Source organism: Nannobrachium achirus (genome assembly GCF_963921795.1).
Source record: "Nannobrachium achirus genome assembly, chromosome: 16".
In the NCBI taxonomy this organism is placed as follows: domain Eukaryota; kingdom Metazoa; phylum Chordata; class Actinopteri; order Myctophiformes; family Myctophidae; genus Nannobrachium; species Nannobrachium achirus.
Genome location: NC_137823.1, coordinates 54,952,562 through 54,975,857, shown reverse-complemented (window position 1 = coordinate 54,975,857; position 23,296 = coordinate 54,952,562). Strand labels below are relative to the sequence as shown.

General features: G+C 43.4%; 1 protein-coding gene across 2 annotated transcripts in view; it reads left to right on the top strand.

Moving 5' to 3' along the window:
- Window positions 1–23,296, top strand: part of cdc42bpab (CDC42 binding protein kinase alpha (DMPK-like) b) — a 151,528-nt gene that overhangs the window by 71,321 nt on the left and 56,911 nt on the right. For both annotated transcript variants that reach the window (XM_080744008.1, XM_080744007.1), the window contains exons 6-16: window positions 6,117–6,210; window positions 8,202–8,402; window positions 10,612–10,750; window positions 11,492–11,601; window positions 13,067–13,146; window positions 17,167–17,345; window positions 17,606–17,728; window positions 19,958–20,091; window positions 20,463–20,584; window positions 22,142–22,262; window positions 22,599–22,709. In XM_080744008.1, the coding sequence (XP_080600134.1) occupies window positions 6,117–6,210; window positions 8,202–8,402; window positions 10,612–10,750; window positions 11,492–11,601; window positions 13,067–13,146; window positions 17,167–17,345; window positions 17,606–17,728; window positions 19,958–20,091; window positions 20,463–20,584; window positions 22,142–22,262; window positions 22,599–22,709 (1,414 nt within the window). The remainder of the gene's footprint in view (window positions 1–6,116; window positions 6,211–8,201; window positions 8,403–10,611; window positions 10,751–11,491; window positions 11,602–13,066; window positions 13,147–17,166; window positions 17,346–17,605; window positions 17,729–19,957; window positions 20,092–20,462; window positions 20,585–22,141; window positions 22,263–22,598; window positions 22,710–23,296) is intronic.

The following is a 23,296-nucleotide window of genomic DNA, read 5'->3' as shown; positions in this document are numbered from 1 at the left end:
GAGAAGAGAGAGAGGAGAGAGGTCATTAGGTGGCGGTGGCGGGCGGCTGGAAAGAGACAGGGAGAGAAATGTTAGTTCAGACTGTGCTTGTCACTAGCTTAGACGGTTCGCTGAGCTCTAAATGGTTTATCAGGGGGAATACCCCCTTCTCTCTCTCTCTCTCTCTCTCTCTCTCTCTCTCACCACAGCCATCCTTAGCAGGGTTCCCCAATAGGCGGCCCGCGGGCCATTTGCGGCCCGCGGGGGGGCTACTGTCTGGCCCACACTAACCTCAGTAATAATGGTGGTATAAGAGCAGCAACAACACTAGTATATCGTCGTTGTCGGGTGGAAATCTCGTATCTCCAAATGTGTACGTTCTTTCGCAAATCATACAAGGCCGTCGCAAAAAAGTAATGAAAACAGCACATCTACACAACGCCTCGTACCGCGAGGCGTTGTGTGCTTGTAGATCGGCTGTTTTCACTAGTTAAAATATTTTTTCACCCGACAACGACGATATCTGAACTGTCGCAGGAGTAGCGGGAACGCCACCGTCGCCCCCTGCAATGTTGTGGCCCTCGGCTTGGTACCCTAGACATGAATCGGCCCTTGAGGAAAACTAATTGGGGAACCCTGCCATACTGTCTGCCCCCCCCCCCCCCCCCTCACACATACACCAAACAATCAGTCAACTCATGCTGTCTGCTCTCAGCAAAGAAGCAGACTTTGGACCACCAGATGAAGACCTCCTGGCCATGGCAATAGACATGAGAACGTGCACACGTACATGCACACATTTATGACAAGCCCTTCCCCTTACATGAGGCAGATTTCATGTTCATGCGGATCCCATGCCTATCACCTACCAGATCCCCCTCCCCACAATCACAGCACAAAGACAAAATGTATACACCAGGGGACTTCAACAGGGGGTCCGGGAGCCCTAGGGGGTCCTCAGAGTCCCCAAATCTTTGTGTGATAGGATAATTCTTTTAGATTAACAACTTGAACCCTTTGGCCTAAAATAGCAGATCTACAAGCTCTCGAGGCGTTGTGAGCTTGTAGATCGGCTATTTTCGGCAAAGAGGTTTGGTGAAGAGGGGGAAAAGAGCAGACTAAGTACAGAGTGAAAGGTCAAGTTTTTTAAGTATTGACAGCTCAAGTGGTTAAATATCTGAAAACACCAATTGACATGAATCCAAAATACACTGATGATTGTGCTGTCGAACAACAATGAAACTATATGGAATCTATGAAAAGGTTGTGGGGGTCCCTGCTTCATCTCTCTCTCAACTAAGGGGTCCTTGGCCTGTAAACGTTGAAGACCCCTGGTATACAGAATCAAATATTTCAGAGGAGTGCTGACAGAGACAGACAGACAGACTGACACTTTTAATTTTATAGTAGAGGAAGGATGTGGGGAGTGTCTTGAGTTATGAAACAACTTTTCTTTAATCTAACCTTTGATCTGCTGAGTCTCCAAAGTTTACGTGCTGTGGCTGACTATAACTCTATAAACAGCAGTTGTGTGTGTGTGTGTGTGTGTGTGTGTGTGTGTGTGTGTGTGTGTGTGTGTGTGTGTGTGTGTGTGTGTGTGTGTGTGTGTGTGTGTGTGTGTGTGTGTGTGTGTGTGTGTGTGTGTGTGTGTGTGTGTGTGTGTGTGTGTGTGTGTGTGTGTGTGTGTGTCGCACAAGCACATACATCATGTGTATGAAACTTCTGCCACGTCCCTACCACTGTAACTGTACAGTAAGTCACTCCACTAAAGCCCCTTTTCGACTGCAGCGCACCACATAAAAATATCTACATTTTCCATTACACAAAAGTACCCTTATCTGTAAGTAACAAATTGACCCTTTTAACTTTTTCAATGCCAGCCCATTTCAGTGTTTTTTTTTACGACCACAAGAAAACACTGTCTACACATCTATCCGTTCTGTCCATTCTTTTCAGTACCCTGGGTGACGCTAAATTCCACCATTGTATTGCAACTATATCCTGGTAGTCTAAATGAAAAGTCAGTGAGTGATCAGTCATTATGATGTGTTTGGCCCTGTTTGGCCTAGCGCAGACCTACTCTGGATTGGATACTTTTTAGTACCACGTTTAGTACCACTTTCACACCACTCTACCCAGGTCCTTGTAGTGGAAAACCTGGCACAAGTGGGTGGTGTGGAGTGGAGTGGTGTGGTGTTAGGCCATGTCAGTGGAAAAGGGGCTTAACATCAGTACAGGGCTTGGGCTTGTTTCTAAAGTGTAGTTGCTTATTTTGGCGGGCTTCCATTTATTTAATGGTGGTTCTCAAATATTTTCATGTATTTGTCCCTAACCCCCATATGTTTAGTGCCAGGGTAGCCCCGTGCCAGATTTGTGTCGTTAGAATGTTTCAAAAAATATTCCAACCTTTTTTATTTCAATATCTTTTGAAAATGCCAGATCTACAAGCTCACACCGTGTTGCATCGCGATGCGCTGTGAGCTTGTACTGTAGATCGGCCATTTTCAAATAGCCGATGTATAGGTTTAAATGTATTAGTTGCTTCTTTTGGGCTTGTTTTCGTAGACCTGGTTGCTTATTTCTTTCACAAAATCTGGCAACACTGGCTGCAGACCCATGGAACAGAAGCCAGAAAACACCGGCCCGTTTTACATCTACTTCTGAGCAAATCTCTAGTTGAAAGAAGGCAGACGTTAAAGCTGGTGATGTCTGATGTCAGTCAAGCCTGTCTGTTCTGTTAACAGTAAAAGAAAAAAGTATGAAACGCTCTTGGCTGGAAGCAAAGCCTAGTATCTCAAAGATAAAATACAAATGTAAAAAAGTAGACACATACAGTATAGTGGTCTGGAACTGAACTATTGTGCGTTTCCTGGAACCATGTGTGCAAAAAAAGAAGAAAAAAATCTGCTCACTGGCTAGAATTGTATTGTCCGCGGCCTGGCATCAGCATGCATGCACCAGCCACAAGCGCAGAGGTGGTGGTGAATTCAGGCTGTGGCTGCTATTTTATTCTGCATGTATTTGATTATAGTAGCCCTTTTCTTTTTACACCGTGGCTCTGCAGGAGACCGTCTATATGAGGGTCTGTCTGTGTGTCTGTTTATCTAGAGATAATCTAGTAAAACACCAGTGGTGGAAGAAGTACTACTACTACTCACATATTTTACTTAAGTAAAATAATCAATAGGCCTACTGCAATGTAGATATATTCAGAAGTCCGGTATTAAAGTACAACAGTGTCTGCATCAAAATATACTTAGTACTTAAGTACCAAAAATTGTGCAGAATGTCCCATTTCACAAGTTCAAAATCTTTTGTAAATACCGGATCTGCATCGCAACACATTGTGAACTTGTAGATCTATTTTCAAATGGCCGAAATGTACTGTATATAGGGCTGAAATGATTAGTGTGTTTTGTTCCAAATCTAGAAAGTAACTAGTTTAAGTTTTCATTATATTTGTAGTGGAGTTAAAGTACAATATTTTCCTCTGAGATGTAGTGGGGCAGAAGTAAAAGTACTGAAAATGATGCTGCAAACCACTAGACAGATCGGTGCCAAATGTTTTTGTGCACACTGCCAGTTGGAAGAAGTACTTACATGATAATTATGTTTTAGATTGTTTTGGAAATATTTAACTTTAATTTCATAATGTAAGTCACTGTTGCTCAATTCTGGCTGAAACTTTGCCCAAATATGGAGTCATACGTCATAGATGACTTCTGTCATAGACTGGCCTCATGAATCTACAAGGGGACCCTTCCCATTTTAAAATTCTGGTTGGCTAGTGCAATCGTTTCCTACCATACTGACAGAATTATATTTTTGAGTATAATTGGTAGCACTATAAGCTGTTATGGCTCAGTGAGCATCATCCTAAGTCCTGTTTTGAATCTCTGTATGAAGATTGTAAATAATGCCATTTATATATATTATTATATTATAAATTACGCATTATAAAGTTTGCATGTGTGAATGTGCGTTCAAAACTGTCCTTTGCGTATCTCAAGAACCGCTTGACCAACCGATTTCAAAGTTATCACAGAGAACCTGCTTGGTTTGAAGTCAGTTATAATTGGTAAATCCGCAAATCCCCATATATGGTTGAATCAGCAGTTGAATCCCATGTCAGTCAGCAGATACATTACAGAAATCTCCATATATAGGCATTAAAGGGACACAGACAGACGGGTACAATGGGTACTCAGACGATGGGCACAACGGATATTGCATAACCGGAGGGGAATCGTTCCCAATGGACATCGGACTGAATACTGTTAATCAGTGGAATCATTGTCAGGATGCACAGATGGTACCAGATTTTGATACCATCACTGTTTGAGAGTAATGTGCTGAATGATGCTGTCAATTAGACCGACACACTCACATGCACACAATAAATGGAGTCATTCTACGCCTTATAAGAGCTGTCATTGGTAATAGTGGAGGCTCAATTCACGAGTATGAATGTACATTATTTTCTGTCTGTTGGTGAGGAGGGTGTTTGTGTACTTCCATGGCATTGACTTAAATTCCTTTCCCTTAATACATAACTTTGTTGCGTGCTGGTCTCACACATTGAAAATAGCCTACAGCTCACAATGTGTCGTGATGCAACACGTTGTCAGCTTATAGAGCTGCTATTTTCGGCACACAACTAATTTTAAATCGGGCTATATCATTTACATCACCTATATTTTACCTGTGTCTAGGTCATGAAACCGTAACAAGCAAGTCTTTTTGACTTGTGACTTTTAGCATTTGTTGTGGTTTCTGTGCGTTTTATTTAAGTGTGACTACCACTCCAAAGCTGTGTCTTTGCCACACTCTACATGGTCAGACATGTCCTTGCATTGATAAGACTGGCTCAGACAGAAGGGCTTTGACATGAGCTGCCTTCGGGGCAAGTCATCAAACTGGCCAGGGTCTATATTTAGACCTGTTGGTGGTGGGAGATGGTGACCTTTTCAACCAGGCCAGGATTTGTTGCTTTGCGAAAATAGTGTAATTACTAGAGATTAGCTTTTTTTAAATAGTGCTTTTTTTTGGGGGGCATTTGTACTGTATATTATTGTGAAACAACTGTATGTATGCTATTTTCTAGTCCCGAGAAACACTGTAAATGTCTGTACGTGTGTGTCGGTCTTGAACTAGAACCAATAGGAACCTGTCCTAAGCAAACATGCCACGTTCCCACTTTCAATCTGGCATCTGGCATATTTTGGTCACATTTTGGGCAGAATTTCAAAAATAGCAAATATAGCAGATGCGATTTTGAGCTTATAGATTTAAATGTGAAAGTGTAAAATAGGACTTAAGCAGTTAATGGGGGTGGGCCTGTACCTTCCACAGCTAAATCCTTAGTGTATTTTGGACCAGAAAGTGCCTGTTATTTACCTAGAGCTAAATTAACGCTCTGGATTTGACGGGGCAGAGATAAAGGCAAGAGATAAGGCCTCTAGGAGTATTGCAACCCCCCCAAAAGCAAACACACAACTAAATATCCATAAAGTGTCCAAAGATATTCATAATGTTCGCACGCACGCACGCACACACACACACACACACACACACACACACACACACACACACACACACACACACACACACACACACACACACACACACACACACTCTCATACTCATATTTTCTCTAAAGCCAAATTCCATAACCACAAACCTTAAAGTCTTCCTTATGTTTAACCATTAATTTCGAGATGTCATGCTGGTGATAAATGGATGGACCGAGGGGAAATTACTGTGGTCCCAGATATATCAGAATTATTATACACAAACACACAATATCCCTTTCGGTGATGTAATTAGATTTTTTCATGATAATCAGCTACTCATATGGGTGTGTTTGCATGCATGTGTGTGTACAGTATGTACGGTATTCTTCGAATAATTTTTCCTGTGCATTACGGCTTTAATTATAATACCTTTGCCGTCGGTTCCACAGGTGTTTGGTTTGGAAGAATCCGTTGTTTTCTTCATCCTGTTTCTTTTGTCTTTTTGGATCATGTACCCAATCTGTCTTTCTCTCTCTCCTCCCACTCTCTTTCCCCCCATTTCTTTACCTCCCTGCGTGTCTTCCTCCCTTCCTCTCCTCTCCTCCCCTCTCTCCATCCCCCCAGGGACATCAAGCCCGACAACATTCTAATGGATATGAACGGCCATATCCGCCTGGCTGACTTTGGCTCCTGCCTCAAACTCATGGAGGATGGAACGGTAAGTTCCATAATACTGCGGGCACTTCCCCGTGTCCAAAATAAACATACCCCCAAAACCACACAACCCCCTTCTTAAGCCCCGTGGGGTTGGGGATTGGGGTCCCTCATAGGGGATGTTTGGTTTTTACGGCTAGGTTCTGCCTGTGGTTTGAAGGGTTCAGAGAACGCCGTCCGGAAAAATCTTTTCCCTCAGGTGTCGAATTAAAACTGAAATAAATACTGAAAAATCTGTTGTTTGTACCTTCTAATGCGTACATAATAATATGATTGTATTACAACGACACCATGTTATTTTTGAAGGTGTACTTCGCCTGTAGTTTTGTGCGATATCAAAATTCTGTCCGATATCGATATCCGATATAATTAATCGGTGTTATGGCCGATAACCGATATTACCGATATTGATATGATCTCATTGTATTTAATAATAATAATAATAATTTTGTCCATTCTGAAAAATACATGTAACGAGGTATCTGCAGGTCTAGGCAAGTCAGATTTTAAGACCAATTTATTATTAACAAAAAGGCACACAAGGACAACAATATCTCAGATAGATTTAGGGGAATTTTTTAATTTGTACCCATGTTTAATGATTAAACATGGGTTCCTTTATCGATCCCACTATAAATCCTTTTCCATTGTTGGTGGTTGTTGTCTAATTTGGCAAAGATTTGTGTTAAAATGTTCATTTTAGCCTTTAGGCATTACTTTCCAAATGTTTTTCAATCAGACAGAAGTCAATGTGTGTACTGTCCCTTTAAAAGCCTAGAGTATACTTCGACTTCTGATGGTACAGCTACAGAGTGTTGCCATGTCTGCTTATTACAAGCTACTTTGGGCTTGTTTTTTTTTAAATCTGAAGTTGCTTTAAAGGAGTAGTTCACCCCCAAAATGACTTTTTTTCTATTGATTACTCATGCCATGGAGACTTGGTTTTTGTCGCATTCCTAAGACAAATATTTAATGAATAAAAAATTACCCTGACAGTTTCCCCATCCACTGCCATGCATTTGGGTCCCCATCCAGGGCCATACATCCGAGTCCCCATCCGGAATGAATGGGGGTAAATTTACTATAATCACATTTTTGTCTTAGGAATGCGACAAATACAAAAAAGTATTATTGATCTCAAGTGTCTATGGCATGAGTAATCAATAGGGGAAAAAAAATCATTTTGGGGGTGAACTACTCCTTAAGATATTGGGGGTCCTTTGGTTTGAGAACCACTACTCTTGACAATATTCGACAATAAAGTGTGAATGATCTGCCTTAGTGGGCTGTTTTGGACTTATTATTTTCATAGACCTGGTTGCTTGTTTCTCTCTCAGAGAGAGACAACCTGGCAATGCCGGGAAGTCGGGGTGAGTCGTCTTTGTTTTGTTTAGAAGTTAGCACACACGCTAGCTGGCTGCACACATGCTGCTGTCACTATTAAATGCATTATCTAGCGCACCTTTCTGTCCAACAAACTGTGGATATGTTTTTGGCTCAAATAGGAGGAAACATTGTAAATGCATTGTGCATGGAGACACACACAAACTCACACTCACGTTATATGGCTGCCTCGCAGCGTTGTGTGCGTGTGTTACACTCTTTACACTCATAGCAGCGAGCGCACGCACTGCGCAGCTTGACCCAGAAGCTATCAATCATCAGCTGAAATAATCGGAGCCTTTTTAATTTAAAAACAACCGATAATCGCCGATAATTAATCGGCTGCCGATAAATCGCACACCCCTATTTGCCAGTGTTGTGAAGCAAGTAAGGCCTACAGTTAGGCCAACTGTAACGGCTGAGATCATGATAATAAGAACATTGTGTTCAGTTAGTGAACTATAAATATTCCAAATACAAACACAACCTCTTTCCCTGTGTGCTGATACCATTAAACAATCCAGCGAAAGCAGGCTCTTAAACAGCAGCCTGTCTGATAAGGGAGATCAGCTGCTGATTTAATTTCTCATGGATCCCTCTTCCTCCCTGTAGGTCCAGTCCTCTGTGGCGGTGGGGACTCCAGACTACATCTCCCCAGAGATCCTGCAGGCCATGGAGGACGGGAAGGGGAAGTATGGCCCGGAGTGTGACTGGTGGTCCCTGGGCGTGTGCATGTACGAGATGCTCTACGGCGAGACGCCCTTCTACGCAGAGTCCCTGGTGGAGACGTACGGCAAGATCATGAACCACAAGGTGGGTTTCTTTGACAAACAAGTATTTGTCACGATTACACATGACTCATCAAAGGCCTTCAAGATCACGCAACCGGTCCAAAGAACATCGTCATGATCGTAGATCCACGCTGCCTCCCAGAAACCTTGTAATCTCCATGTTTTTTATGTTTTTCATAAATGAATGCCTTATTTCATATTTTGTCGTATGACACATCAAGGTAGCAAAAGTAAGAAATCTACAAGCGAACGAACAACGCATATCAACATGTTAAAAGAATGAAGGCACCGAAGCAACTCGGGACGATTTAAAAGCCTAGAGCAGGGTTCCCCAATAGGCGGCCCGCGGGCCATTTGCGGCCCGCGGGGGGCTACTGTCTGGCCCACACCAACCCCAATAATAATGGTGGTATAAGAGCAGCAACTATATCGTCGTTGTCGTGTGGAAACCTTGTATCTCCAAATTTGTACGCTCTTTCCCAAATCATACAAGGCCGTCGCACAAAAGTAGTGAAAACAGCCGATCTGGTGCGAGGCGATGTGTGCTTGTAGATCGTCTGTTTTCACTAGTTTAAATAAATTCAAAACGAACGGTTTTGGCTGACAAAGACGATATCTGAACTGTCGCTGGAGTAGCAGGAACGCCACCACGTGTGTGTGTGTGTGTGTGTGTGTGTGTGTGTGTGTGTGTGTGTGTGTGTGTGTGTGTGTGTGTGTGTGTGTGTGTGTGTGTGTGTGTGTGTGTGTGTGTGTGTGTGTGTGTGTGTGTGTGTGTGTGTGTGTGTGTGTGTGCATCCGTCGGTGCATACTCTGTGTTTTCGACATCCCACAGGTGTTTGGTTTGGAAGAATCTGCTGTTTTCTTCTGTCTGTTTGTCTCTGGGGACATGTACTCGGTTTGCCTTACTCTCCCTCCCTCTCTCTCTCTCCCCCTCCTTGCTCTGTGCCATGTCAGTATAACATTAATGGGGGAATATGAGCGATAAACCATGAATCATGAGAAATGTTCCTGGCTGCGTCTGGGCACGTCGGCCATTGTGGTGACAGACTACGTTTCTCTTGGCGTCACTTCACCTATAAGCAGAAAAGTTCTTCCAACTTTTACACTTCATGAATTTCACTTTCAACTGTGATTTTCTGCTTGTGCAGACTGTTCATACAGTGTTTAGTCATGGCCGGAGAGATGGGTTTCTTTCTTGACGTCATGCTCATAGCGGCTTGAGCTTTGATCGGTGTACTTTTGATGGGTCAGGCATACAGTACATAATACCAACAAACTCCCTAATCTGGAATGATTCCTGATGTAGGACTAGATTGGACCCCAGGAGGACTAGGACTGCAGTCGCCGCTAAGTCTTTAGCTTCTGGGGATCCTGATAAAGGATGGAGGAGTCCTGTTACAACAATATGGTGACCAATGCAATACGTGCCAAAAGCCCTGCAGTGTAACACTGTCCTCTGTAGGGCAGTTTGTCTCAGGGTTGTACTGTAGTTAGTCTGGTTGTCCATGCTGGGCAACCAGACTATAGTACTTGTCCGACTTTATTCCATCTTCCATCGTCTTTTGCCGCGCTACTCTTCCCACAGTTTTGGTGTCACATGTCAAATCGACCGGCTTCATCGGGACAAGCATGCATGCTATTTTGCTAAGAGATAGATTATATAGTTTAATTTATTCCTGAATTACTTTTCTCCATTGACTTTAATTAAAAATTCAACTTTTCCCAAATATGGAGATGGCTGACATCATAGAACACATGAGACTGACACAGTATGTCCATATATGGGCTTTACAAGATATGGGCTTAATATTGATGACATCAGGGATCCCCATATATGGGCATAAAAGGGACAAGACATGACACAGAGATCTCCATATATGGCCATTAATGTATTAGTAAATGAATTTCCCCCATTGACTTGAATGGGGAAAATTCAAATGGGAAGGCGAAATAAATGTGCGAAATTAGCATCACGGCAGTATGTAGAAGAGGGTTTAGAACGATAATACCTAAAGGTAATAATTCTACATATTGTACTAATCTTTTAGGATACGGTGCACTAGTGTGTGTGTTGGGTGGGGGGGGACTCCTTTAATGATGTTTCACAAATCACAGATTAGGACCTGACCTGACAAAATGTTTCCGTAGTGAGATTTTATTTAGCCTTATTCCATGTGATAACCTTACCGTATATTTCCTCATACTCTCTCCAAACACACACATGCACACAGGAGCGGTTCCAGTTCCCTCAGCAGTTGACCGACGTGTCGGACGATGCGAAGGATCTGGTTCGCCGACTCATCTGCAGCCGGGAGCACCGATTGGGCCAGAACGGCATTGAGGACTTCAAGCAGCATCCATTCTTCACCGGTATGCAAAGATCTGAGTTCATATGAATTGAAGACGAAAGCTGTCACTGTGAATGTCCCCGCGAAGTTTGATTACATACTGTAAACAAAGGGATGTTTAAAGGGATGCCTGGACATACCATTTTTTCTTAAAGGTTACTGCCGTGCCGGCGTATTTAAAATACCCTGGCGTGGCACAGTATTTTAGCATTTTGGTTCCATTAACGTAATTGTAAAAATATGATGCATTTAAAAATCACATGGTATCAAACACGACACACAATGTGCATATCTCCTTGTATGGGCCTTTCTGTCGTGACGTCAGATGTGGTGATGTCGGTCTCCGCGTACTTGTTATGACGTTAGTCTCATACTTATACGGACATAGGGAGATATGGATCTACACACAAAGGCAGACGTAGAACCTGTTGGCACCGCTCAGAAAACAACAGCCCAGTATCACTCTGGATAATCACTATTGCAGACCTGTAAGGTCCCACATTGGAGAAACTCTACACCAGCTTATGACCAACAGTAGGCATTGACAGTGACAGGAACTATACACATTGAGGAATTGGCAATGACTAAATTAGAAAAAAGAATTACAAATGTCGATCAACAAATAACTGTATTCAATCAATGTTATAACATAGCCCATCTCCATAGATATCACATTATGCCCTTATTTGGCATTGATATTTTGAGGGGCACAATGATATTCATTATTAACGTTACCCCCTGCCCCCTTTTCCCTTCTGTTCAGGCATTGACTGGGACAACATCCGTAACTGCGAGGCCCCCTACATCCCGGAGGTCAGCAGTCCAACGGACACGTCCAACTTTGACGTGGATGACGACTGCCTCAAGAACTCTGTAAGAGTTATTTCTGACAGCAAATGTATATTTACTTAGTCTTTTGAATACATTTTCATTTAGTTTTAGTCATATTCTAGTCATCTGAAAGGTTTTCGTCTAGTTTTTAGTCTACTAAATCTATAGTTGATTCTGTCAACAAAAATGTATTTTGGCAGGACTTGATGGCATCGTAATGGCTGATTGTACACTTGGTTGCATGCTGAAAATAGCCGGATCTACAAGCTCACATTGTGTCACGCTGTGACGCATTGTGAGCTTGTAGATCGGCTATTTTCAGAGCCCAACACCTGAGTGCAACCAAACTACTGGATCTCTTCTTCACTAATCCCTCCCTAACATTTTAGTCTAGTTTTTAGAAATTGTCAATATATTTAGTCTTAGTTCTAGTCATAATAGCATAGTTTTTGTTGGTGAAAAAATTAGTCTGCGAACATTTTTCGTCATAGTTGTAATCAACATAGTTGTTGACAAAATGCAGTGAGCTTGAATTAAAATGCCGGGTGCCTGAATCCGACTTATCTCATTCATAAACGGCACATTCCTCAGTGTCCAGAGAGTGCACAAAATGTAATTAAATGAATGGATGCATAAATAAACACTGAGGATTTTTACTGTGTGTGTGTGTGTGTGTGTGTGTGTGTGTGTGTGTGTGTGTGTGTGTGTGTGTGTGTGTGTGTGTGTGTGTGTGTGTGTGTGTGTGTGTGTGTGTGTGTGTGTGTGTGTGTGTGTGTGTGTGTGTGTGTGTGTGTGTGTGCACGCGTGCGCGCGCGTACACACACACACACACACACACACGCGCGCGAGATCCAATTCCCTCCATTTAACCTTTTTCTTGTCACTTGTTTGATGTCTGAATCAAACCGAAAATGTCAGCGTCATAAAATAGAATAGAATCTCAATAGTACAAGCTCCCCCCTACGCACTGTCTCTCTCTCTCTCCATTCTCTGTCTGTTCTCTCCCTCTCTCTCTCTCTCTCTCTCTCTCTCTCTCTCTCTTTCTTCCTTGATTTGCTTCCTTATTTAGTCATGCCAGTCTTTATGGAGCCATCTGTCATTCATTCCTCTCCTGCTCTCTCTCCCTTGCATCTCTATATCGTCATTGTCAGGTGAAAACCTTCTATGTCCAAAACCGTTCGTTTTGCATTTAACATTTTTTAAATGATTTAAACTAGTGAAAACAGCCGATCTACAAGCACACAACGCCTCGCACCGCGAGGCGTTGTGTGCTTGTAGATCTGCTGTTTTCACTACTTATGATGAAGCAGGGCTTTACTTTGAGAAAGAACGGACACATTTGAAACTTGGAGATACGAGGTTTCCACCCGACAACGACGATATGTAACACTCACTTTTGTTTGGTTCTAACACTCACAATCTCCTCACTGCACCCCCCTCCCTCCCCCTCTCACTCTCTCCATTGTGTTGTCTCTCATTCTGTGCTTGTGTCCTCATTGTCTTTCAGGAGACGATGCCCCCTCCGTCCCACACAGCCTTCTCTGGCCACCACCTGCCCTTCTGTGGTTTCACCTACACCAGTAAATGGTAAGTTAAAGTGGCATCACACCAACCAACTGTCCCCACATAACGTTACTGTGCACTCACAACGTGACCTTCACATGTATACTCCCTTGTCTTGCCATTGTGGACAATGGAAAGAAGATGCGTTGTGTGTATCCAGGTTCTCTTCTGCGACGGTTTCTGAGTGTTGTAGATTGGCTATTTTCAGAAAATATTTCAACATTTTTGGCAATTGTCGCTTCTAATTACAAGCCCAAAATAGGGCCATCAGGGTGGAATTGATTTAAAAAAGTGGGGCCGTACCTATGTTCCCCAGGTTCTATGTTCCTCAGGTTCTATGTTCCCCATTTCCCCCCCCCCAAAAAATGTTCTATGTTCCCCGCTTATCCAAAAAAGGTCCTATGTTCCCCAGGTTCTATGTTCCCCACTCAACTTACAATAGGTTCTATGTTCCCCACTTAACCCCACAAAAAAGTTCTATGTTCCCCGCTCAACTTACAATAGGTTCTATGTTCCCCACTTATCCAAAAATGCAGGAAACGTTCCTTTATAATTATTAATAACAACTCAAAACACCCAATAAGGGGGAGAGATTACGAATACTAGTGGGACAGGGGGCACTAGTGACATCTGGACACCATACTTTTGTTATGTCTGGGCATCTGGACGATAGGGACATGTGAGCATTTGGACGAGTGGGCACATAGACGAGTGGGGCACTTAGGGGTGGAGACATCTGGGCACCTGGGCAAGATTTCCCACCATTTCCTGCATTTGAGTGGGGAACATACATTTTCTTGTGGGGAACATACAGTAGATCCTGTTTTTGGTTGAGAGCGGAATATAGAACCTTTTTTTGGGGGAGGGTGGGTGGGGAACATAGAACCTGGGGAACATAGAACCTTTTTGGAGCGTAAGTGGGGAACATAGAACCTGGGGAACATAGAACCTGGGGAACATAGGGTGGACCCCAAAAAGGTCATGCATTTGTTCGAACATCTTGAACACAGACATTGAGTGAACCAAAACGAGCGCTCCCCCTGAACGACACCATCAAGCCACCCAGGCGGGTCAGCTCTTTGCACTCTGTAGGAGTATTTATTCTGTATGCTCCCCTAATAAGGTGATGTTCACCATTTGATGCTTTGTCCACCCCCAAACTCTCTGCCCGTGAGAAAGTCACATACAGTCCCAATTACGCCTCTTATCTCGTCAAGGCTGAGTGATAATGGTCTTTCCTGTCTCTCTTTCTGCTCTCTTCCCCCTCCCTCCTCCTCCTCTTTAGCCATCTAGTTCCATTACACAACAATTCCTCCTGTCAACTTTACCATCTCTGTCTATCAGTTTCTCTCTTCTTTTTCTGATGCTTTCATCCATCCCCTTCACTTTTTCAATTCTCCTTTTCTCCCTTTCCCTTCCTGCCGTCCTTTTTTCCTCACTTTTCCTAAATACTTGAATTACTGTTTACTTTGTCGTACAGAACGGCAGTGTCGTAAGCTAGCGACACGTCGCCAATGCGACATGTGAGCTTGTATATTGGCCTGTTTGTACCTAGCTAGCCCACTAACTGGATACTATTATTTTCTTCACCTCTTAGCAACATTGCTAATTAGTATTAGTTTTAGATCATGTTTCCTCACAGTACAATAGAGCAGGGGTTTTCAAAGTGGGTGACGGGGCACCCCGTGACAGCGGTCCAGGGGTACCGCGAGAAAATATGATAATATCTGGAATTTATTTGGACACTTGAAAAAATATTATTTAGTATCATTTTAAACTTTAAGTTATTTTCAGTCAGTTCTAACCAAAATGGCTATTATCTCTACGTTTTCCTCGCAACATAATCACTAAAATATCGTCACTGTCGGGCAGAAGCCTTGTATCTTCAAGTTTCAAATGTGTATGTCTTTTGGTTAACACCTTCCAAGCCAAGGGGAGCCCCCCAATGTTAAAACCGTCTTATATCGGACTTCCCCCCAGGTCCCCTCAGCCACGTCGCACTTAATCGGACTTTGTCTTTAAAACCGTTATAAAAGATTTTGATCCGAAAATCGGCGATCGTCTAGCCTTCCCTGGCCCTCACTCGAGCATTCATAGCTCACCCAGGCCGTACATGAAGCAGAGGTGACGTCATGGACCCATCCTTGTCCAAGCAGCTCTCCCAGCCATTTGTTTGCTGTTTGCAGACACTGGCTTCTGCTGCAGCCATGTTTGCAGCTATGCAGGCGAAACTTCTCGGTGTTGTTCTTCAATCACACATGGATTGTTTGCGGGGACATTTACGTGAATGGATCGCGCACGCGAAACGCACGGAGACATCGCCGATCGGCCAAAACGCCCACTCTATCCCAACGGAGATCGAGAAAAACATGGTGAGCTACCGCCCTGGGGGGGAAAAAAAAAAGAATAACAACGCCGCTGTCGGAGATGGAGGGGCGGCGGGCTCGTGTTTATAAACATAATATTATGTCTCAGATCACAATACAATAACAGAAATCCCACGGCTAATCCACCAACCACCATTCTATTTCCGACTGCAACGTGTTAAGCAAAGCCCTGCTTTATCATACAAGACCAAAATCGCACGAAACTAGTGAAAACAGCCGATCTACAAGCACACAACGCCTCGCGATAGTTTAATACATTTTTTAGATGATAAATAGAAATCGAAAGGTTTTGGACATACAAGGTTTCCACCCGACAATGACGATATGCTATAAATATAAGGTGCTGGGAGTGAAACTTATAATGTAGGGGTGCCTTGGATTAAAACAACTTTTATTGGGGTGCCCTGAGACAAAAAACTTTGGGAACCCCTGCAATAGAGAAAGACAATGGGAATAATGAGGTTGAATAACACCAGTAAGACTCCCTAATCGGACCGTCAGGTCACATGTATGCACAACTTGGCCTGTAAGTGGCATTAGAAAGCAACCTTGTGGACGACCCGGGAGGTCTGTGCCCATGTGGTTATGTCCACACATAACCACATGGGCACAGACCTCCCGATTAACCCATTTAGGCCTGAACACATTATGACGCAATATTTTATGCTTTAACTATTGAAAAATAGCAGATCTACAAGCTCACAGCGCGGCACCGAGTGCCGCGCTGCGAGCTTGTAGATCGGCTATTTTTGAAAAATCGTGAAAATTAGATTTTTGACCCGATTACATAAGTGTCTTTTTGAATCCTTCTAAGATTTTTTGAAAAACCGATGTTTGTATGTCAACAATCTGGCCAGCCATCGTCAAAGAAAAAGGTCCTTTTCACTTAACTGGAGCTCAGTTAGACTGTCCTTGAGAGACTACTATGTCAGTGGTGCTCAAACCTTTTCATGTGAAGGACCCCCAAAATGATATTTATTTGGCCACGGACCCCCATCTCAAAATATCTAGTTCCAGGGACCACCCAGAAGCAAAATTTGAGTTACAAACGTTCGCTTTGAAAAATACATATATTCAAAGATTTGCACACATTTTCATGACTTTTTCAAAAATAGCAGATCTACAAGCTCGCAGCGCGGCACTCGGTGCCGCGCTGTGAGCTTGTATATCTGCTATTTTTCAATAGTTAAAGCATAAAATATTGCGTCATAATGTGTTCAGGCCTAAAATGGGTTAAAGTACAAAAAGCGTTTACAATGTGAAAGTTCCGGGTTTGCAAATGGCATTTGCCTGGGACCCCAAAATGTTGCCCCAGAAGCCTGGTTGACAGTGTATAACCATGTCCTCCTCTCCTCAGCACCCTGTCGGACCGGGGCTGCCTGGTTGACAGTGTATAACCATGTCCTCCTCTCCTCAGCACCCTGTCGGACCGGGGCTGCCTGGTTGACAGTGTATAACCATGTCCTCCTCTCCTCAGCACCCTGTTGGACCGGGGCTGCCTGGTTGACAGTGTATAACCATGTCCTCCTCTCCTCAGCACCCTGTCGGACCGGGGCTGCCTGGTTGACAGTGTATAACCATGTCCTCCTCTCCTCAGCACCCTGTCGGACCGGGGCTGCCTGGTTGACAGTGTATAACCATGTCCTCCTCTCCTCAGCACCCTGTCGGACCGGGGCTGCCTGCGGGAGCTGTGTGCAGAGCAGGGCCAGGGGCCACGGGAGGACATGGACTCAGGTGTCCAACGCAGCCTGGAGGACAGCCTGGCCACCGAGGCCTACGAGAGACGCATCCGCCGCCTGGAGCAGGAGAAAACAGAGCTCTGCCGCAAACTACAAGGTGAGGTTAAGTGTGACTACACTGGCACAGTATGCAATACTGTCTACTACAGTACAATCACATCCTATCTATGCAGGATTTTACTTTTTTTATGCAACCAAATGATGAACCTGTAAAGGGTCTATATGACTGCCAATTGATAAATGAACACTGAGGTGTACCAAACAGAGCGTCTCCTGCCCCGAGTGCCCACGTTTCCGAGTGCCGCACAGCTCTCAGCCACGATGCAAAGAATGTATTAAATAGAAGTCTAATTACAGAGTCGACCCAGGCGGTGCAGGCACTACAGCACCCGTCGGGAGAGGCTCCTCTGGGCATCAACAAGGAGGGGGAGATCAGGAGTCTGAAGAGTGAGATCGACATCCTTAAGAAACAGATCGCTGGTCAGTACCTAACCTTTCTGCACTTACACAGCTCTGTTGGGTAGCGCCCAGGGCTCAGGGCGAAAGTTGTCAAAACGACCACTTTTTTTGTTGTCCAACTATGTACATGTAGGGCTTTCTCGGGTGGCTGTAGCTTAGTGGGTTGAGAAGCCACATGGAACATCACCTGGTTGTGCTGCGGTCAGCCCCTTATACAATATAGTCCAATGTATCTGAGCAAGATATAATACTTAAACTTTGACATACCATCTGAGCAGCAATCAGCTGGGTAAAGTCAAAATGGAATTTCCCCAGTGGGATTAGTAAAAGTCTACCTGTAAGTGGTTAAGCCAAACGACTCCAGTGGCTTGTGGCTCCAGTTTTGCAATTTTAGAATCCACAAGCCACTGGATACTGAATGCCACATGAAGAATCCAAGTCACAAGTAATATAAAATAGTAATATAGTAGTAATAGTAAAATAGACCTGGCTCCAGTTTTGCAATTTTAGAATCCACAAGCCACTGGATACTAAATACCACATGAAGAATCCAAGTCACAAGTAATATAAAATAGACCTCACTTCACCCTGATAAGTACACATAACGTAAGGCCAAATAGCTTGATCATACAGTCATATGATCAAGTGAAACAGCAGGAAATCTGTCAGAATGTGAAATACATTATTGGATGATTATATGCACAAAACTGCTTGGAATTGCTAGAGTATGATGAGAACCTTGCATATTGCAAAAAAGGTCGGTCTGTCTGTCTGTCTGTCTGTCTGTCTGTCTTATTTTAATAAATGTTTGCTTCAGATACGCGCCACTGAGATAGTGTGAGTGGGTGTCATTGGCCCAAGGACCATGAAACCACGAATCACGGCGTGTAAATCTAAAACTCTAGGTTTACAAAGTTCATACATGACAGTTACACTGATAGCCAGCCAGACATGTAAATGTACAACCCCAGAGGGTTGTCCTACGGGTCAGTATTTGTTCTGAATGTGAAGAGCCAGTAGCATGAAGATACCATTTGTAGGATTTGAACAGAATGCTTTTCCCTTGGAATCATTTTAATATGAATGATGCAATGTTAACTAATCCAAGATGGACCAGGAGAAACGTGTGGAAGCAAACTGGAAATTGAAATAAATCAAAGGCCATTAAACCAGGGGTCTTCAACAGGGGGTCCGGGACCCCTAGGGGGTCCCCAGAGTTACTACAAGGGGTCCTCCAAATCTTTGAGTAATAGAAACTTTTTTTCTCCTTTTTTATATTAACCACTTGAACCCTAGCATCCGTATTCTGAGAACTTTAGCCAAAAATAGCAGATCTACAAGCTCACAACGCCTCACGCTGCGAGTTTGTTGTGAGCTTGTAGATCGGCTATTTTTGGCAAAGAGAGGGGGAAAAGAGCAGACTAAGTACAGAATGAAACGTCAAGTTTATTAAGTATTGACAGATCAAGTGGTTAAATATCTGAAAACACAAATTGACATGAATCCAAAATACACTGATGATTGTGCTGTCAAACGATGAAACTATATGGAATCTATGAAAAGGTTGTGGGGGTCCCCGATTTGTCTCTCTCTCAACTAAGGGGTCCTTGGCCTGAAAACATTGAAGACCCCTGCATTAAACCATTACATCCTATTCAAAGAATTTTGAAGATTTTTTATTTGCCTGAAATGCCCAAAACGGGTAAGCCAGGTCAAAAGTGGTTACGTTTCATTGTAACTTTTAGAAATGTCCTGATTAATGTGATCATTGTTGAAGACATGAGGTGGGAAATTGTTGGACTTGAGGCAAGTCCAGGGGTTCCTCGGAATCAAAGTATTCCGAGGAACCGCTGGACTTGCCTCAAGTCTAACAATTTCCCACCTCGTTTATCAACGTCACTTCAGTTTAACCACTTAGACCCTGAGTCTATACTTAGTAAAATGTTAGTGAGTTAAACTGTACTTGGTGTGTTCTTTTACAGCCTACAGTACACCAAGGTACTGTAAGCTCAGCTTGTAGATCTGCTATTTTTGTCTGTCCTAATGGAAACAAATATTCCCTCCAGTTTTACTCCTGACATCCTGTATCTTTGTGGGACAGATTTACGTGCCGTTAACATGACAAAAGGTGCTGTAAAGTAACAATGTAATTCAGGGGTGCTGTGGATGAAAACGTTATTCACAGGGTTGACCCGAGTCAAACATATTTGAGAACCGCTGGTATTCATCATGTGTGTGTTTGTGTGTCAGACTCGGGTCAGTTAGAGAAGCAGTTGGAGGACGTGTCGTCGGCGCGCAGGGACCTGGAGGACTCGTCCAAACACATCAGGACTCTGGAGAAACAGATGAAAAGCCTCTCGCAGGAGAGGGACGACCTGCACAAGGTAACACTGGGGCTCTGGGTGTGTACAGCACTGCATGTTTGTTCTTGTACATCCATCTATGTTGAGGACCGTATGTCCTCCTCGGAGAGGAGCACTTGAGCGGAGTACTTGTGAACATGAAAACCAATAAGAACTGCTTCCGAAATCAGAACCATGTGTGTTTTTTGTCAATGGACTGATTAGCCTACACTGGTTTCTATCCAAATACAAAACCCTAATTGAATAGTGAAAATAAATACCTACGTGCTCTGCAGCCTATAATGTGATGCCCATAATAGGGCATGCCGGATTGAAAGTGGTTAATAAATACAGATGCAGTTACAGTAGTTGCCCTACCTTGTCTTAACGATGGAATGCAATATCTTCACCAGGATATCTTGGACGCCAGTGAGAAGCTGAAGTCTCAGTCCAAGGAGCTGAAGGAGGCTCACAGCCAGAGGAAACTGGCCATGCAGGAGTTCTCTGAGCTCAACGAGAAACTCACAGACCTCAGGTACCGTACCACCGTCAGTAGTTACACTGAGGAGCACCAGCATCCATACCGTCGTCTGTAGTTACACTGACAAAACACCAGTCATGTGCCATCGTCTGTAGTTACACTGACAAAACACCAGCCATGTACCATCGTCTGTTGTTACACTGACAAAACACCAGTCATGTACCATCGTCTGTTGTTACACTGACAAAACACCAGTCATGTACCATCGTCTGTTGTTACACTGACAAAACACCAGTCATGTACCATCGTCTGTAGTTACACTGACAAAACACCACCCATGTACCGTCGTCTGTAGTTACACTGACAAAACACCACCCATGTACCATCGTCTGTAGTTACACTGACAAAACACCAGCCATGTACCATCGTCTGTTGTTACACTGACAAAACACCAGTCATGTACCATCGTCTGTTGTTACACTTACAAAACACCACCCATGTACCATCGTCTGTTGTTACACTGACAAAACACCAGTCATGTACCATCGTCTGTTGTTACACTGACAAAACACCAGTCATGTACCATCGTCTGTAGTTACACTGACAAAACACCAGTCATGTACCATCGTCTGTTGTTACACTGACAAAACACCAGTCATGTACCATCGTCTGTAGTTACACTGACAAAACACCAGTCATGTACCATCGTCTGTTGTTACACTTACAAAACACCAGTCATGTACCATCGTCTGTAGTTACACTGACAAAACACCAGCCATGTACCATCGTCTGTTGTTACACTTACAAAACACCAGTCACGTACTGCCGTCCCACTGTCCTGCTGAGTCAGAACACTTAATTCTGAATGACGTTACAAGGCTTTGAGCCCTTTTTGTAGTCACTTTTTTTCGGGAATGTTTGGCTCATTGATGGGTGATTAACTGATTGATTGTCCGACAGTGTTCAACTAATGGTTGTTTGATTGGTTAGTTGATTGATTGCAATTGATGCAATACATGCATGCATGGATACATTTTTCACTTGACAAATACAGGTTTATTTATTTGTAATACATTTTTCTTCTTCAGAAAGCTCTGGGGTTTATTGCATTCATGCCTTTTCGATTTTTATATAATATAACGTATTACATTATATCTATATGTACCCGTATTTTCCGGACTATAAGGCGCACTTAAAAGCCTTTAATTTTCTCAAAAAACTACAGTGCGCCTTATAGTCCAGTGCGCATTATATATGGATCATTCATCGACATTGACATTCCCTTTAGCACAGTTCCATCTGTTGGATGCATAACGCAACGGTAGCGCCTTATAGTCCGGTGCGCCTTATAGTCCGGTGCGCCTTATATATGAAAAAAGTTCGAAAATAGACCATTCATTGACAGTGCGCCTTATAGTCCGGTGCGCCTTATAGTCCGGAAAATACGGGTATGTGATTTTAGTTTTAGGGTTGTCATTATTGTGGTTCTCTCTTTTTGCACTCAGTTTAGTTTTTACTTGCACCACCCAGCTGTGTTTTTGCCAAGAGCACCAATGCATTTGAATGCGGGATAAATGACGTTGGTGTCAATGTGAACGTGTTGTCGTCCAGGTCGGCCAAGCAGCGCCTGGCTCGCCAGCTGCGTGATAAGGAGGAGGAGATGGAGAGCCAGACTCAGAAGGTGGAGGCTCTCCGCCTGGAGGTGCGAAAGGCCGAGAGGGCCAAGAAGGAGGTAGAGTAGACCCCTGTAGTTGCTACTGTAGCACCACTCCCCTCCCTGTGTCTGTGTTACGCCATGTGGTGGTCTGTGTCTGATGAATGTCTGTGAATATTCATGAAATGCCAAGAATATTCATTCTAGACATCCATGCAGAATATAGATTTGTGTTGTATTTGAACGAGTGAGTCTGTATTTGTGTGGTCTCATTTGGCTATTATGTGAAATGAAGCGTGTGAAGGTGTGTTAACTTGTGTTGAGCGTGTGAGTGAAAAAGAGGCATATACTGTATAGAGGACGGTTCTCTAATGTTGTGTGTGTGTGTGTGTGTGTGTGTGTGCGTGCCGTCAGATGGAGGCCCAGACAGAGGAACAATCATTGGAGGCACAGAAAGAGAGGAAACTGAGGGAGCGCAATGAGCAGTACAGCCGACAGCTAGAAGAGGAGCTGGAAGGATTAAAGGTAAAACGCGCACATACACACACACTAGGGTTGACATAATTATTACATAATAATCGTCTAATCGCAATTATTTGACATAATCGCAATTATTTGACATAATCGCAATTATTTTGTCATAATCGTTTCCATGTTGAAAAATGTAATGTAACATTGAATCAATGTTCTTTTTAAAGTATAAAGTTGTCAAATATTCAGTAATGTCTTTTTAGGTTATGTGTCATATCTGCCATGTGCAACTTCAAAGCCTACAAGCCAAACAGAAATGTAATTGTCGACCTCAAAAACACAATTAAATCGTTAATCGGAATTATTTGAGTGACAATCAATCGTCATGTAAAATGTCGTAATCGTGACAGCCCTAAAGGGGCAGGCCCGTTGCGGTTTTTTTTTTCCGTTCGCTGCTTGATTAAAACGCACTGGATTTGGTGTGCAATGCTGTGCGGAATTCCGCCCAGCCGATCCGAAAAGGACTCATGAAAAGAGTCAATGAGTTTTTACCACATGCGAAAAGACGCATGAATCGAACTGGGTTTGATCGGGGAAAAAACGCACTGCCGCAGCCACTTGCCGAATGGTAAATTCGGAGC